The sequence below is a fragment of the Drosophila sechellia genome, chromosome 2R (assembly GCF_004382195.2).
Source record: "Drosophila sechellia strain sech25 chromosome 2R, ASM438219v1, whole genome shotgun sequence".
NCBI classification, from domain to species: Eukaryota; Metazoa; Arthropoda; class Insecta; order Diptera; family Drosophilidae; genus Drosophila; species Drosophila sechellia.
Window position 1 is genome coordinate 19,532,221 of NC_045950.1, and position 16,257 is coordinate 19,548,477.

A 16,257-nucleotide genomic window follows, 5' to 3' on the forward strand; every position below is an offset into this window, starting at 1 on the left:
CGATGGCGGCGACATGGTTTTCTACCCCCAACGGGGATCCAGCAACCCACCACCGACCCCATCCAACCCAACCCACCAGTAACATTAAACTTTTGACCGCATTTGGTTTGCCAGTTAATTGTCGCTTATCAATTCACGTAGTCGAATGGAGGCAGTTCAGCGGTGGCAGCCAAAGAGAGGCGCTCGTTGAATTCATGCAGTCGGGCATGGGCATGGGCATGGTGGTGCTGGTTGGCCTCCCGCTTGTGGTCGTCTCTTCGCCAGCAGCGCCGCAGTCGAAGCCACACCAGGCGGAGCAGCGTGAACACGTCCAGCAGCAAGTTGTGGACGAGCACATGAACCATCTGCACCAGGCCCATCACACTGACGCCCACGAAGAGGGCCAGTACTCCTCCAAAGGATACTGTGGAGCACAAGTGCTATAGGACATAAATACATAGAGAGTCTGAAGCGGACTCACCCACTAAGTCCTCGAAGCTGTAGACCACATCCCGTCGCATGCGCACCTTGGGTGGGATCAGATCCCAACGGAAGCTGGAGGTTGCGGTCTCGCTGCTGGCCACCTCCTCGTTGTTCTTCACGCCCCACGAGCTCTTCTTCACCGTCTGCATGGTGTACTCGATATCGGTGCAGGTGGAGGGGCACTTGCAGATGTGCAGCGCCCAGATGGGCCACTTGAAGTCCAGCAGGCACTCGAATCCGGCGGGATTGCAGCTGGGTCCATCCACGTACGGGTAGAAGAAGGGCACGCAGTTGCACATCTCGAGGGCCATCACCGCGCGACATCTGGCCAGGCACAGGGACTTACTGTAGATCTGTGGGATAAATAAATGGATAACTGAATGTTTCTAATAGGTGTGATGAAGTGGAGCATCCCAGCACGTGCTTAGATAACTCCACATTCCTCCAGAGAATCCAGGGAAACTGCTGTGAAATATGGGTTCCTTGCACTGATACCACTTATCAGCTGCTGTTCCATTTGACTTGGGAAATTTGTTTACCCGCCGAACCGAAACGCAGGCCACTTTCCCCAGATAAGATGACTATGTATATACCTTTAGGTTGGACGTCTCCTCGTTGTTGAATACACATTTGCGCTGGGCGACGCTGAGTTGGCGCAAGTTCTTCGATGCCCTGAAGATGGAGGAGCATATAAATCAATCCCTCTATGATGACTGTCTGGATGGATGATGGGGCAATGTAGTGCGGATGTGGGGGGTGGTGGGGTGTCTGGTCTACTTACACCGTTTCCAGCACCTTGAACGAGGCGGTTATCTCGTCGGACTTGTGGAGGGCCACAATGTTCTCCTCTGTGGCCGAAACCTCAAATGGCGAGTGCACGTCCAGCTGAAAGGTTGATTTCATAGTTCAGTTCAGAGACTCTACTCAATGGAGGACATTGTGCATCACCCACCACGCCCGTGCTCTCATACAAATCCATACGGATGTAGCACTGCTGCTTTCCATACTGGCAGGACAGGGGTTGCGGCATCAGCTCGTAGGCAACGGGTCTGAAAGATGGAAGATGGCAGGATCAGCGAGAAGTAGACCCATTCCCTGAGCACTCACTGGCCACTCAGCACCGTAGACGTGGGGGAGTTGATGGCGTAGCAGGCTCCGCGCTCCGTCATCACCCGCTGGACGTGGACCTGGAAGCCTGCGTCGAAGCTGCTGATGACCTGCTCGAAGGGCCTGTCCACCCGCTGGATCATCTCGTACAGGTCAATCTGGTCGAAGCGCTCGTCCTCCGCGAACTTGGCCAACTCGGCGTAGTTGCCCGCGGTGGCGTTCACCACGGCGTACAGGAAGTCCATGAAGTAGAAGTAGTCCTCGTCGATGATGGACACATTCCACACCTCCTGTATGTACTCATTGGCCTTGAAGGAGTCGATGTGGTCGTAGTAGCACAGCGTGACAGCTGGAAGGGATCCGTTCCAGCCGCGGTAGTCTCGGTCTACGGAGATCACGGTGGGCGAGCTGAAGTATCGCTCCAACTGGAGGCGACTGAGCACCAGGGCGGCGATCACACTGCTTATGACCACCGCCAGCCAAAACAGCCGCTCCAGCAGATGGATACTCCTGTTGACGCACAAGCTCAGCGCCAGGAGTCCAGTTTCGGCTCCTGCCTGCGCCACGACATCCCTTAAGCGGCCGAAGTACCTGCCACACCCAGCCAAGACCAACCAGAGGAGCGCCAGGAGTCCTCGAAGGGTCCTGGCAGCGGCTCCTCTAATCCAAAGCAAGACTCTTTCGTTGGTCATTTATTTACCAAATAAAAATCGTGGTTAGTTGGTCACTGCTTTTATTTAGTTGCTTTATATGATAGGACTCCATTAGTACTTTAATGCTTTGATTGATTTCGATGAGATATTAGGGACAAAGGACCGGAATTGTTCTTTCATGAAAGGATCATCCCCATGACCTCCCAACTTCATACCCGTGTAGCGATGGGTTTCCGACCCATCCGGCCATCTCCAGAAGGTAAATGGTAAATGATAGCCCCACCTCCTCAAACGTAAACCCAATTTGATCTGTTGAGGGAAACGCCCATTAGCGACTTATTGCCCAGTCCGATTTGAATAAGGAAAATGACAATGGCCATCAGGACGCCGATAAACTGTCGATGAACAAAGGCTAGAAAGTTAATGGGTTAATGGGACGGCTGCCACCCACTTACCCCGCCCAACGAACGAGTGTCCAGGGTAACGATTCCGCAGGCTTCCAGGGGCTGGTCAATACTCCGCTGGAGCTGCAACAAGAAGCGATTAAGGGTCCTCTCCAGGCGGGAGCTGCACACCTCCAACTCGTTGAGCAGCTGGCAAAGGTTACATTTCTAGGATTTGGAGTGCTCTATATACAAATCAGGTCGAATGATATTTGAATCCTGTTGGTTACCTGCTCCAGGATCTGCTCGTTGATCGACAGAATGAACCAGATACGGCCGCCATGCATTGCCAACCAGAGCAGGCGATATACGAGGAGCACGGTCTCCTCCCAGAGAGGAGTCTCAAAGAAGTTGAAGATCAAGTAGAACTCCACACAGATGCTGACCAAGGAATTGACCAGGTTTAGCACCAGGTAGAGACCAAATTTCGATAGATACTGGCTGTGGACCAGCTCGATAAGATTGCAGGCCGATCTCATCTCTTCAATCATCAGAGCAGATCCTCCACCCGCATCTACTAGGACAGCAAAGGCGGACTCGTAGCGGGCATCCAACTTGGTCGCACTCTGCTGTGGTCTCTGCAGTAACTTCAGCTCCTTGAGACACATAATCATCTGGTCCATCACCAGCCACAGGAAATGGACGGGCAGGGCGTACTGGAGCACCCCCAGACTCATCATTAGTCCAGGGAGATTGTAGACACTGTTGCTACTCCAAGTGGTCCAGAACTTGAAGTCGTCGTTGATCACGTCCACCAGAACACACAGACCATGGAAGACTATAGTGGTCGTCATTAGATGAAGAGTCCTTTGACCATGTCTCCTATAAACCAGACGTTTAGCTTTGCCTTTGAGTCCCGTGATAATCCGCTCAATCTGGAGATCCACTCCGTGAGCAAGTGGACGATTCAATACGGCATAGTAGACCAGGATGGCGATGGTGGCCATATTTCCAGGGAATTCCATCAGGTAGAGCAGTTTTTCAATCGTGGGTATCTCCACTGTGAACTCCCAGCACTTGACAATGCTGCCAGTCCAGATGTACATAAGCAGGAACAGGCTCCAAAGGGAGTGAAGCCAGCGGAGCACGCCCGCTCTCCCACTTGGATACACGCCCAGGAACCGGTTGATGGTCAGCAGCAGATTCTCCCAGTACGAACCGTCCATCCTGAGCCCGCTTTAATTAATGACTGGAAGTGGCGACAAGGGTTTACCTATTATTGGTGTGATTGATGATTAGAATGGAGGAAGTGACAGGCCTAAATGGTTCCAGCAACCTAAATCCTAAATAGTCATCATGCAGAGCTCAGAGAAACCAGCAACGGCAGGCGCTAGACTTAAGGCTTCTCCGAGGGAAGGGTGAGTAGGCATAGTGTCTTGAGATGGATAAATCTATAGTTACTCACTTGCAGACCATTTCCATTCAAACTGCAATATGCAGAAAGATACAAAGAACTTCACAGGACTCTATTTTGGTTACTACTCATCTCCGTTTCGACGAATACGGCACCTATAACCATTCTGCCATGCTGTCCCAACAGATTCTATCGATTGGTCCACTTGAGTTGGATGATTCTGTGGTACGGATCGTTCATCCTGGGCTCCTACTGGGAATTCGTGCTCGTCACCACACAGAGGGTGTCCTTGGACCGCTATCTATATGCCATCGAGTCCGCCATCTATGTAGTTCACATATTTTCCATCATGCTCCTCACTTGGCAGTGCAGGAACTGGGCTCCAAAGCTGATGACGAACATCGTTAGATCCGACCTGGATAGAGCCTATACCATAGACTGCGGCAGAACCAAGGGATTTATTAGGCTGCAGCTGTTTCTGGTGGGGATTTTCGCATGTCTAGCGATCTTCTTCAACATCTGGACCCAGAACTGCGTTGTATATAGGTCGATCCTGAGCATCAACAGCTACGCGATGCCCAATATCATAAGTAGCATATCCTTCGTTCAGTACTACCTGCTGCTCCAAGGAATCGCTTGGCGTCAAAGGCAACTAACCGAAAACCTGGAACGGGAACTAACTCATTTACACAGTCCCCGAATATCTGAGGTCCAGAAAATCCGAATGCATCATGCGGATCTGATTGATTTTACCAAGGTGGTGAACCGGACCTTTCAGTACTCCATCCTACTGCTCTTCGTGGGATGTTTCCTGAACTTCAATCTCGTTCTGTTCCTCGTCTATCAGGGCATTGAGAATCCGTCGATGGCTGACTTCGCCAAGTGGGTATGCATGCTCCTCTGGCTGGCCATGCACGTGGGAAAGGTTTGCAGCATCCTGCACTTCAACCAGAGTATCCAGAATGAGGTGGGAAAATCCTAAAGAAGATCAAACTGTAGCTGAGATGTATTTCCTTAGCATTCCAGGTGCTTGACCTTATTGAGTAGAGTGTCGTGTGCCAGAAAGGATCTTCAGGATACCATTACCCATTTCATCGTCCAAATGCGGACGAATGTGCGGCAGCATGTGGTGTGTGGAGTCATAAATCTGGACCTCAAATTTTTAACCACTGTAAGTTTGAGCTACTGCTTTATTCCAAATAACTTTAATTATTTAACCAATTTAGTTGTTGGTGGCCTCTGCTGATTTCTTTATCTTCCTGCTGCAATACGATGTCACCTACGAAGCCTTGTCCAAGTCGGTTCAGGGCAATGTCACTAGATATAAGTAGTAGTATCTGAATATCTTATGAACATAAATAAAAATACATTAATTATGCCTTTTAAAATTGGCGCCTCTGTATATCTATAATCGATTGTGCACACTTATCGATAGTTGCCTGGCAATTGGTGCAACCCTGTCTGCTAATCTGGAGTATTATCGTTTCTTGCAATTTCGCAAGCCAAATACAATAACTTTAATTTCGCTGACCATGTGCGACGTTGCAACAGTGCAGAAGATAGCCAACTGCCTGGGCGTTAATCCCGGCAAGGTGCACCTCAACGAGGAGCAGGTATGCACACACCGCTGACCCTGAAAATCGAACGATTCTCACCGCCCCACCAACTCATTTTCTGTTGTGAAGGTCGTAACGCGCACGAGTGGCCAAAAGAAGAGCGTGGCCGGATTCGCCACGATCCTGGAGAGCCTGGCCAGCGAGTCCAAGTCGGAGACCGCCCAGAACAGCAGGGCGTCGCGGGAGGTGGAGGCCCAGGTGTACCAGTGGATCGAGTTCTCCGTGCTCTACGTGGCGCCCGGCTCGAAGGACAAGTATGTGTCCAAGCAACTTCTGGCGGACTTCAACAAACTGTTCGCCAGCAAATCCTACCTGGTGGGCCACTTCATCACGCTGGCCGACCTGGCCGTCTACTATGCCATCTACGATCTTGTGGTGAGCATAGTTCCAGTTTCTTCTTTTCCATTCAGAACCCCCTGAAATCTAATCCGTGTGAACCCCTCCAGAAATCCCTTTCGCCGGTGGACAAGGAGTCGTACTTGAATCTCTCCCGCTGGTTCGATCACCTCCAAAACCGCGTGGATGTGCACCAGGGCGAACCACTGCTGAACTTCACCACCATCTACCTGCACGGCTGGGCCACAGGCACCCACGTCTAAGCCCCAGGCGGGCACCCTTACACCCATTCACATCCAGTCACGAATGCGACACTTAAGTTATTTCTATTGCATTTCACAATGTAGTTTTGTGTGTTGTGATTATCATTTAATGCCAATGAGAGAGTTCAGCGTTGGAATATGAAGAATCGTTATTGTAGCCCGCACTACGAGTTGTTCTTGTTCTGATAATCGGATCTCAGCCGTAGCTCCGAATCACGTGCCCTTCCGTTGCGTCGCCGGTGCAGCGTGGGCTGTGTAGCAGCGACTCCTGCTGCGCCAACATCAGTTCGCCTGCACCTCGCGCGGCGAGCTGATGGAATTGCCCAGGTCCGCGGGCTCCGTGCACTTCCACAAGCCGTAGGTCTTGCCCACGGTGGTCTGCCACAGCCGGAGAGTACCGTCCTCGGAGCCGCTGGCATAGAGCTCCCCATCCGGGCTGAACTTCACGCTGTGCACGGGTCCGAAATGGCCCTTGAAAGATTCTGTGGGGAACAGAACACAGTGCCTTGGGATTAAAGAAGACTCATGTGAGGAGGTACATACCAATTTCGTTTCCTGTGATGTAGTCGAATTTGTACATCTTAAAGTCCTCGCCGCCACAAACAAACACATGCTTATCCGGATGCAAACTGGCCGACGCCACGTTCGTCGGCACTTTCACCTCCTTCAGCTTCTTCAGCGTGTCGATCTCCCAGAAGCTAATCGAGGAGCCGTGCGATATGGTCAGTATGTGGTTGTCGCTGGAGATCTCCAGGCTGTTCGGGTTGCTGTTGAACTGCAGGCGCTGCACCTCGATGCCCGTCATGCGGTCCCAGAGGCGCACCGTCTTGTCCTCGGCCGCCGAGATGATGCACTTGTCGCCGCGGCAGAAGAGCGCCCGCTTGATGGCCCCCGTGTGTCCGGCGTACTCCTCCGGCTGCGCCTCGGGCTGCTCCAGATTGAAGACCCGCACTAGCTTCTCGTTGCTGCCAGTGACTATGTTCTCGGAATCCCTGTCGAAGGCCACGCTCTTCACGATGTGCTTGTGCTGGAAGCTGTGTATCTCGGCCCCGGTCACCGCATTCCACACCTTGCCGGTGAAGTCGGCCGCTCCGGAGGCGGCCAGGGTGGCGTTCCGGTTCAGCGTGGCGTTCCACACGGCGCCCTTGTGTCCCTCGAAGGTGCCCACCCAGTCGCCGGTGTCGCCGTGCCGCAGCATCGGGCTGCCATCTGCAAGATTCACAATACACGATTCTCGGTCAGTTGCATTCGCTTTCGCCCGCCGCCGAGCGTGCGTGCATAAATTAGCGCACGGAAGCCACCTTGACTCAATGCCTGCCGCCAAGGCCAACGACCTGGCCGCCTGCCGCTCGCAATCATGCAAGCGAGCTCCCAAGTTCACGTCACTGGCACCGCACCGCACTGCACTGCACTGTCGTGCTCGACGGGATCGGGATGCAGGGTGCTGCAGTGCAGCGCAGTGCAGGGACGCGGCTTGTTAGTTCGAACAGAGCTACATCATCAATGCATTCTATATGTGTGATAAATGATCCCACTACTCTCGCCATTTCAAGGACTTCTACTGATGTTTGCCTGGAATTCTATAGCTTAACTTTGCAGAGAAAGGTTTTCTAACAAGAGCACTTAATAAAGTAATGTATACTATGTAATTTCCCATTCTAATTTATACAATTACTGTGGCCTTAAACTTGGAATGATTCATCGCAGTGAGTACCGCACGAATTAAGCCCACATTAGATGCTGTATCCGAATAAATTTCAGGGGATTGGGATCGGGAAAGTGTATCCAGCGAGCAGAATCTTCCAGGCGGCAGACAAACAGCAGCTGCATATACACACAGCATATAAATATAGAAGTTCCAAGGTGCTTCCTGAACGAGCAGTTTCGAAAAGTTGCTAAACAAGGGGAAGCGAGTACGTTAAAAGGCGATAACGAAGTCAACTTGAACTTGCAGTGGGAACGAGCGCTCTTTCCGCATAAAAGCAGCATTTGCGAAAGCCACGAATGCAAAGTGCCTGTAAAAAACAGGCAATAGCTAACGAATTGCAACTGCCATGGCAATTGCAATCGCATCGACTGGCTGACACCTCAAGGCAAAGAACGCGAGTTTTGTAGCATGCGAGTGGCGGCAGGCAAAAGGGTTTCGCACTCGCAGAAAACAGGTTTCGCTCGCGATAAGTGACTTTGCATTTGGGTCAAGGTTTCCCATAGGCTAGACATGATGCTACACCGTGCTGGCCCGCCTGTCGTTCATGTGATTCCATGCCGCTCTGATGCAGTACCTTTCCCACGAACACAACGATCCGTCAAAGAACACGGACAACATAACTTGTTTTTCGACATGGCCTTCTGCGTAAAACATTATTTGCCCTTACTAGAAAACTTTACTACAAATTTGACCAATAAGCAAAAGTAGCTGCCTGTTTTTATCAGAACACCTACTGTATGGGCATTAAACTATTGCTATATCGAAACACTAGTTTAATCTATTTCCTACGGGATCTGCGTTGTGTCCCAGTTGGTCAGTGATGCACTTGCGATTTTAACCCCATCCGATGATTATGACAACCACTGTGCGACGACGGAAAGTGGTGTATAAATAGCGCGCAAGGACGGCTAATCGCATGCGACTGGCTGGCCGATCCCGCGGACCTTACCTTTGCAGGCCGAGATGAGAAAGTAGCCGGCGTCGCAGATGTCGCTAAAGTCCAGGTGGACCACGGGTCGCGTGTGGCCACTGCAGGTCAGAGGGATTTGTCGCAAGTTGTTGGCGGCCATGGCAGTGGACTGGTGGATTGGTGGACTGTGTGGTCCTTAATACTTGTGGTTTTCTCCGAGTGTAGCGACCGTTATGTTCGCTGTGGCGACTTTGTACTTGGATTGGTTGTTGCTCCTGGTTAACTGCGCTTCACTGCCCGTACGATAATGATTTTCCCGTTCGTTTCTAGGTTCGAGGTGCTGCGGTGGCTTTGCAGGGTGTGCAGTGTATTTACAATCTGATGCACTGAATTTTATAAACAAGGGGGGAAAATAATTACGCGACACGTTGTTGTTGTGGATGGACGATTGGTAGCCGACTCCAGCCTCGATAGTCCGCACACACAGTACCTACCTATCGACGGCGGTGGGCGCGTGAGGCGATAGCTCGTCGATTAGTTAGAGCTGTGTCACGGCAGCAAAGGGAGGATACAAAGGAAAATCTCAAATTACTTATTTTCAATTTGGCATAGAATTTTTTTATTTTGCTTTTTTATTTATATTAATCGAATTAATAGCTACGCAGTACATAATTTAGAAATCACGGCCAACCACTATCGATATCCTCAGTGAACGAGTCACGACATCTTGCATGTAGCCCATCCCTATTTACTTGTCAAAACAGCAAATTTTCATTCGGGCCAAGAATCGACTGAAAATATGTCCGCTATTCTAAACCACGCAATTCGCCGCCAATTCGGCGCTACTGCCGCCAGGAATATGTCCGGAACCGCCGCTGTGGCCGGCGAGCACTCCGGTAAGTGTCCGTCCAGCGTTCCAATGGCCAAATTCGTCCCCTTTTGTAAGGTTAAGGTTATGTAATTTGGCCGTTGGGCAAGATCGATTTGTGGAGAAGGATTCGCTCTTATAACACAACTTCCCATGCTCATCTCATCCTCCAGGTGGCTACAAGGTGTGGAAGCGCCTGTCATTCTTCGTGGCCGTGCCCGCCGTCGGACTGTGCATGCTGAACGCCTACCTGAAGCACCAGGAGGAGCACGACAAGCCCCGCCAGGAATTCGTCAAGTACGACTACCTGCGCCGCCGCGAGAAGCGCTTCCCCTGGGGCGAGGGCCAGAAGAGCCTGTTCCACAACCCCCACGTGAACGCCCTGCCCGACGGCTACGAGCACTAGGTGACCACCACATCCGGTTCCCACTGCGGGATGTATTCGTTGTTTGGTAGTGATAGACGTTAATGTAAACTGAACTTTACGCGGAAATACACAGAAAACACATATACCCAAACTCCAGTTGGCGCTTCAATAAAGAACAAATCAGAGCGAGGAGAGATCCCTTAAAGAATCCGATATGTGGGACTCATAACAAGGCAGGCAACGAACATTTCAATGAGCGACAGCGGAATTCTGGTGGAGTTTATTTAAAAGGCCTTCGGTTAAAGGATAAATTAAAAGTTACAATTAAATAGAATTTAAATTTAAGCATAAGCACGGATGCACTTTCCGCAAGCAATCTATTCAACTGCTATCATTATTTTGCGGATCTGCGATTCTTAAGGTTGCGTTCCAGTTTGTGATGAGGGTTGCCTTCGTTCTTTCCCGTCTTCGGAGTGATTCTTTGAGCATCCCGACTGCGAGTTTGGCGCACGGATTGCTGGGCGTCCTTGGGAGGATTGATTTTACGCTGCTTCGGAGGCGGCGGCGTGAAGGATTCGTCGCTATCGTCTAGGTGGTCCTCATAGAGAGCATCGTCTTCTAAGTATTCCGTCACGAATTCCTCCTGCTTCGCATTGTCTAGGTCTTCAAAATCGTCGAGATGTTCCTCCTTCTCATCGACGCCGCCGCCTTCTCCTTCGCCGTCGTCTTCGAACTCGTTTTGGTACGGCTCCATGTCCACCACATGATCGTCCTCGATGTGGCGCTGCAGGCATTCCTGCGTCAAGAAGATGTGGTCGCAGAACTCGCAGGCATGGCGCTCGCTCTGCTTGTGCTGATCCATGTGGCTCTCGACACTGTCGATATCCTCGATCTGCTTGCGACACATGGGACATTTCAGGCTGGCGGTGGCATGGATGAGCGCGTGCTCCAGCAGGTCATTGTAGTTGTTGTACGACACCTTGCACTCGCTGCACACGAACGAGGCGTCGGAAGTCTGCGTGTGCACGCGCAGGTGGCGCGAGAGATGGTGCGACAACATGTAGGACTTGTGGCAGTACTTGCAGGGATACGCCCTCTTCCCGGCGTGAGCAACTAGGTGGCGGGCCAGCTTGGAAGCGGTGGAAAAGCTTCTTTCGCAGTGCTGGCAGGGGAAGGGAAGATTAGTGGAGTGGACAGTCTGAAAGTGGACATGATTGTTAGCCTGGGAAATCATAAATATGCTTGTCAACTCACCTCATGACGCTCCAATCCCTGCTTGAAGGCAAACGACTTGGTGCAGACGCCGCATTGGAACGGACGCTTTTTCTGATGCCGCTCGGCGTGCTTCTCCATCTCCTGGCGCGAAAGGAAGGGCTTCTCGCAGTACACGCAGATGAACTTGGGTACGTCCGTGTGGGTTCGCTCGTGGCGATGGAGCAATGCCTTCCGGGTGAAGGCTTTCGAGCAGATGGCGCACTTGAAAGGCCGCTCGCCGGTGTGCACGAAGTTGTGCTTGGCCAGGTCGTACTTGGAGAAGAAGCTCTTCTCGCACAGGAGGCACTGGAAGCTGCGCGAGCGAGTGTGATTCAGCCGATGGATCTCGAGCAGCTGCTGCAGCGGAAAGGAGCGTTCGCAATCGGGACAGGGGAACACGTCGGTGGCCACCTTCTCGGCGTTCTTGGTCGGATCATCCTGATCGTCCAATGGCAGATCCGAGTCCAGAACCTCTGTCACTATTGCCACATTGCCACTGTCATCTCGCTTGACTTTGGGGGTGGCCAGGCGCGGTTCCACCGGAGCGGCGGGTCCCTTGTTCAAGATCCTAATCGAGGACTTGTTCAGCACCTTCGGCTTAATGGGTGATGCCTTCTGAGGGATTTCGGGGAACTCCTTCTCTAACTCACTGGCCATATCCTCCAGCATGCTCTGCACATCGTCCATGGACAACTCCTGGTTGTTATCCACCTTCAGCTCATAGGCGTGCGAACGACGTGGCACTGGAGAGGAATCTGCTACCGTCCCGTGGGTCACCATGGCGCTCTCCAGCACCTGGACGTCCTCGATAATCACCTGACTACTGGATTTGGCCATTGTGTTCAGTAGCTTTTTGGGTGTTTCGCTTGGCTCGGCTGCCTTTGTTGGGACGACCAGCAACTTCTTGGGCCCCATCATCATGGGCGCACGGGGCTTCTCCAGCGGCGACGGCCAGTTACCCGTGAGCGGATACTGGCGCAGAAGGGTTTCCGCCCGCTTGCACATCTGCTTGAAGCGGTAGCAGTGCTCGAAGAGGAGGCGGCACTCCAGACAGATGTGCCCCGGCATTCCGTCGCCGGCGTAGACCTGTTTTGAATGTAAGATTAGATAAATGCGTGAGTAACTAGGAAGCTACATTTATTCGGGGAAATCCGTGCTTATGCCAAATAATAAGGAACTATTCGTGGAAATCCCCCATATGCTTTTCGCTACATAATAAATTAAACGCAACTAAGTGCCTGCCATAAATGTCTCATTCCCTTAAAATGAACAATATAATGTTAAAGTTTAAATTTAAAAAAGGCGCCGAGGACCAGAACACCCTCTACAAATTAATCGATGGCTACCAATCGATGATTAGTGCTATCGACGGGCGGCCATCGCCGCTTGGCGGCAAGTGCATACACACGACTACATGCAATCGCAGTTTGTTTTCGCCGCTCAGAGCACGCTTAACCTCCGTTAGTTGATTGATTAAACACGTCCGATTGTGAGCCATAAAAGGACATTCGCTCGATCGAAAGCCGACAAAAGCTGGCTGAGAAGCGCAAAACAGCTGCGCTGCGCAAAGTTTGGCCACCGCAGAGCAATAGAAAACAGAAGCAGTGCCAGAATAAAACAAGAATCAGACCAAAAAGGGCGCAACAACTGCAGAGAGAGAAAAGGAAGGAACGAGCAGCGCGTGAGCGAGGGAGGAGCAGGAGGGAGCGAACAAAAGGCAAGAGGAAACACAAGGAGAAACGCAAACAATCAAAACAAGAACTTAAGCAAGAAAAGGGGCGCAAGATGACCGACGAGTGCGTAACCAGAAACTACGGAGTTGGCATTCTCAGCCCGAACGGATCGGAAAATCGGGGCAGCTTTCTTATGGCTGATAATACCGATGCCAAGGGCTGTACGCCGCAGTCTCTTGTTGTTGGTGGTGCAGCTGCAGAGAGGTGAGTCCATGTGCCTCGCTCTCTCCCTCTCCCATCTCTCTCTTTATGCTTCTGTGTTTTGTTATCAATGCGTCGTTGTATTGCGAGTGCTGGCATAACTGTAATATCCTAGTCTCAAATGCAGCATACATTAATTTTTATTAATTATTCCATTTTCATTCCACGATCTATTTTATAATCAGCCATTATTTATATTCTTGCTCTTGTAAACTTTTTAAATCAATGTGTGCTGCTGGCCATTTTAAAGAATCTTTATAATGCTGTTAAAATTGCTGAAACCCCAAAACTTCGTAATCAATGATTACGAATACGATTGATCATGACAAATTTTTGGCAAAATCGATAAGTTACTCATAATAGGATCTTCTTATCAAGCAAATAAGTTCGATCAGTGACAATACTGCCTGTGATTATAATTCTAGTGTTCACAAGTTTATTTTTAAATAATTAAATACCCAATCATCGATTACTTTGACCAATACCTTATCTTATCATGCTGCTCAAATGGCTATTACCATTCTGATTTCCTTTTCCCAGCCCCTTGCCGGCCAACAAGTTTGTGGCTCGAATGCCCGTGGAGCGCTATGCCAGCGAATACAACATGAGTCACAAGCACCGCGGAGTAGCGCTGATCTTCAACCACGAATTCTTCGACATACCCTCGCTGAAGAGCCGCACCGGAACGAATGTCGATGCCCAGGAGCTGAAGAAGGCCTTTGAAAACCTGGGATTCGCGGTGTCCGTACACAAGGACTGCAAGTTGAGGGACATCCTGAAGCACGTAGAGAAGGCCGCCGAGCTGGATCACACGGACAACGACTGCCTTGCGGTGGCCATACTCTCGCACGGGGAGCACGGCTACCTATACGCCAAGGATACGCAGTACAAGCTGGACAACATCTGGCACTACTTCACTGCCACCTTCTGCCCCTCGCTGGCGGGCAAGCCGAAGCTGTTCTTCATCCAAGCCTGCCAGGGCGACCGTTTGGACGGAGGGATCACCCTGGAGAAGGGCGTTACCGAGACGGACGGGGAGTCCTCGACTAGCTACAAGATACCAATACACGCCGACTTTCTCTTCTCCTACTCGACCATTCCGGGTAAGGAATATGATTAGACAACCATTTTAAAGAATTTCACTAGCATTCTCGCACTGTTAGGCTACTTCTCCTGGCGCAACATCAACAACGGCTCCTGGTACATGCAATCGCTGATCCGCGAGCTGAACGCCAATGGCAAAAAGTACGACATGCTCACCCTGCTCACATTCGTTAACCAGCGCGTAGCCCTAGACTTTGAGTCGAACGTGCCCGCCACACCGATGATGGATCGCCAGAAGCAGATACCGTGCCTTACCTCCATGCTGACGCGCATACTGCGCTTCGGCGACAAGCCGAACGGGAATAAGGCTGGCTAGGAAGAGATCTCATTTTGAAGAATTTTCAACACAGGTTGTACAACCATCCCCCGCAATCATTCACGTTGGATTCCAATTCACTTCAAGTCTAGTTTTAGCCGACGCGTGCGATTATCCCGATGGATATTGAAGCACCCGACTCCCTTTCATTCATTCCCCTCCCTTTCCCACGCCCATTTCGGCCTTATCATTGACGAAATTCGTTACCCACTTAGATGACTTCCGTACGCATAAGCGACACCTTGCCAATAGCAAACCCACAAATTTGAGATAAGATTATACAATGAAGATTTATACATACATACATACTTATATGTACACGCAAACATTTATATTTGATATGAATAAAAATGAATTAAAAACATTGCAACGCACTTCCCCACGTAAACGGGTGATTTCGATCTAAGCAACGCAGTTTGAAATGGGCCAGGTTGAGTTGATATGGAAAATAGAAGTTAACAATGAAGACTTTGCTGTATCAGTGAAATTTTACGAAACTTTAGTGGAATTCAAATTAGCATTAATTAACAGTGATTCATTAAGAAATTTCTCACTATCATTTTCTAATTAAGGGAGAAAATTTAGTACAGCAGTTAACCAAATAATGATTTTTAGCGTAAATATAAGTATCGATGGTACTATTGATGCAATTAAATATGAACTCGATTTGAATTTGGCGCCAAAGACAACTGACAGCTGTCAAGGCGATCAGCTGTTGACGACGCACTAGTGTGCGTGTAGCGCAGTACAGTTGCCCCAAATCGCAGAGATTTCTATTTTTCTTTGCACCAGCAGAAAAAGGGAAAGCCCAATGATTAGCCAACCAATTGGGCTGAGTCCTGGTCGCACTCTCCAAGGACATTCGGCTGGAAAAGGGAGGCGGGCCGGTTGGGAGCGGGGAAACTTAGCCAAGACGCCTCGCAGTCGATGCGGAAACCCGCGATGCGGCTTCTTAGCCAAGTTATGCGTGGCGTTGGTTAGTGCAAGCCAGAACCCATGGATGGAGCCGCTTACCTCGATCGCCGTGATGGCCATAATCTGCAGCGGCAGATTGGCGGTTGTTTTCACCCGTGGATTTTCCTCGAAAATCGAGGCCAGCTTCTGCTCGGTCAGGCAGAAGCGGCAGACCTTCTTCTCGGTCAGCAGCGCCTCGCGCACCTCCAGTTTCGCGGCCATCGGCAATTGGCGGTAATTCGTTCCGGGCGGCGGTAGAAACGCGGAAATTCACTTCCAAAGTGCGAAAAGATTACAAATGAAAGGAAAACAATCGCTTGGCGTCGCTTAGCGATGTGCACTCTGCAGATATCGATGTTTCTGCGTAAATTTAGCTTGACAAACTTTTTTGTTTTTATTTCACGCAGTCAAGTATACATATGTCACAAATAAAACTTCACACGTATATGGGATAAAATAAAAATAATGCCGAGTGCCTTTATCATCCAGGCAAAATTACTTTTCATTTGCACAAACCGCCAGGGCGTTGCCGGATCGCTAATTTGTGACGCCACTTGGTGCGTGTCTCGGTAAAATATCGATATCTTAGCTGCTTTTTAACTAAAAGT

General features: G+C 50.5%; 8 protein-coding genes and 1 long non-coding RNA gene across 10 annotated transcripts; 5 read left to right on the forward strand and 4 right to left on the reverse strand.

The window, feature by feature from the left end:
- Positions 1-85: 85 nt before the first annotated feature.
- LOC6615728 (sodium channel protein Nach) lies at positions 86-2,261 on the reverse strand. Its single transcript, XM_002040063.2, has 6 exons — positions 1,570-2,261; positions 1,415-1,511; positions 1,244-1,347; positions 1,056-1,134; positions 461-815; positions 86-403 (listed from the first exon to the last, which is right to left on the reverse strand). The coding sequence occupies exons 1-6, from the start codon at positions 2,259-2,261 to the stop codon at positions 129-131; spliced, it is 1,602 nt and encodes a 533-aa protein (XP_002040099.1). The 3' UTR covers positions 86-128.
- Positions 2,262-2,420: 159 nt separating this feature from the next.
- On the reverse strand, positions 2,421-3,840 carry LOC6615729 (putative gustatory receptor 59e). Its single transcript, XM_002040064.2, has 3 exons — positions 2,896-3,840; positions 2,678-2,833; positions 2,421-2,617 (listed from the first exon to the last, which is right to left on the reverse strand). Exons 1-3 carry the CDS (start codon positions 3,829-3,831, stop codon positions 2,510-2,512), a joined length of 1,200 nt encoding a protein of 399 aa, XP_002040100.2. The 5' UTR covers positions 3,832-3,840; the 3' UTR covers positions 2,421-2,509.
- A 2-nt stretch (positions 3,841-3,842) lies between these two features.
- LOC6615731 (putative gustatory receptor 59f) lies at positions 3,843-5,417 on the forward strand. The gene is made up of 4 exons (XM_002040066.2): positions 3,843-4,023; positions 4,077-4,986; positions 5,038-5,190; positions 5,246-5,417. Exons 1-4 carry the CDS (start codon positions 3,962-3,964, stop codon positions 5,348-5,350), a joined length of 1,230 nt encoding a protein of 409 aa, XP_002040102.1. The 5' UTR covers positions 3,843-3,961; the 3' UTR covers positions 5,351-5,417.
- Positions 5,418-5,491: 74 nt separating this feature from the next.
- LOC6615732 (eukaryotic translation elongation factor 1 epsilon-1) lies at positions 5,492-6,398 on the forward strand. Its single transcript, XM_002040067.2, has 3 exons — positions 5,492-5,632; positions 5,705-6,010; positions 6,082-6,398. The coding sequence occupies exons 1-3, from the start codon at positions 5,552-5,554 to the stop codon at positions 6,232-6,234; spliced, it is 540 nt and encodes a 179-aa protein (XP_002040103.1). The 5' UTR covers positions 5,492-5,551; the 3' UTR covers positions 6,235-6,398.
- On the reverse strand, positions 6,287-9,334 carry LOC6615733 (serine-threonine kinase receptor-associated protein). Of its 2 annotated transcripts, none has more exons than XM_032715806.1 (3): positions 7,536-7,715; positions 6,778-7,443; positions 6,287-6,716 (listed from the first exon to the last, which is right to left on the reverse strand). In XM_032715806.1, the coding sequence occupies exons 1-3, from the start codon at positions 7,591-7,593 to the stop codon at positions 6,517-6,519; spliced, it is 924 nt and encodes a 307-aa protein (XP_032571697.1). In that variant the 5' UTR covers positions 7,594-7,715; the 3' UTR covers positions 6,287-6,516. The 2 variants fall into 2 exon arrangements, with proteins under 2 accessions (XP_032571697.1, XP_002040104.1); XM_002040068.2 differs by lacking the exon at positions 7,536-7,715 and adding an exon at positions 8,892-9,334 and having other exon boundaries at positions 6,316-6,716.
- LOC116800492 lies at positions 7,845-8,710 on the forward strand. The gene is made up of 2 exons (XR_004361430.1): positions 7,845-7,940; positions 7,996-8,710. It is a non-coding gene; the product is annotated as an uncharacterized LOC116800492 (long non-coding RNA).
- Positions 9,335-9,604: 270 nt separating the features above from the next.
- Positions 9,605-10,238, forward strand: LOC6615734 (cytochrome c oxidase subunit 6A, mitochondrial). The gene is made up of 2 exons (XM_002040069.2): positions 9,605-9,748; positions 9,894-10,238. The coding sequence occupies exons 1-2, from the start codon at positions 9,652-9,654 to the stop codon at positions 10,124-10,126; spliced, it is 330 nt and encodes a 109-aa protein (XP_002040105.1). The 5' UTR covers positions 9,605-9,651; the 3' UTR covers positions 10,127-10,238.
- A 96-nt stretch (positions 10,239-10,334) lies between these two features.
- LOC6615735 (zinc finger and SCAN domain-containing protein 10) lies at positions 10,335-16,143 on the reverse strand. The gene is made up of 3 exons (XM_002040070.2): positions 15,710-16,143; positions 11,342-12,427; positions 10,335-11,285 (listed from the first exon to the last, which is right to left on the reverse strand). Exons 1-3 carry the CDS (start codon positions 15,869-15,871, stop codon positions 10,482-10,484), a joined length of 2,052 nt encoding a protein of 683 aa, XP_002040106.1. The 5' UTR covers positions 15,872-16,143; the 3' UTR covers positions 10,335-10,481.
- Positions 12,769-15,059, forward strand: LOC6615736 (caspase-1). Its single transcript, XM_002040071.2, has 3 exons — positions 12,769-13,278; positions 13,816-14,378; positions 14,439-15,059. The coding sequence occupies exons 1-3, from the start codon at positions 13,127-13,129 to the stop codon at positions 14,693-14,695; spliced, it is 972 nt and encodes a 323-aa protein (XP_002040107.1). The 5' UTR covers positions 12,769-13,126; the 3' UTR covers positions 14,696-15,059.
- Positions 16,144-16,257: the final 114 nt, after the last annotated feature.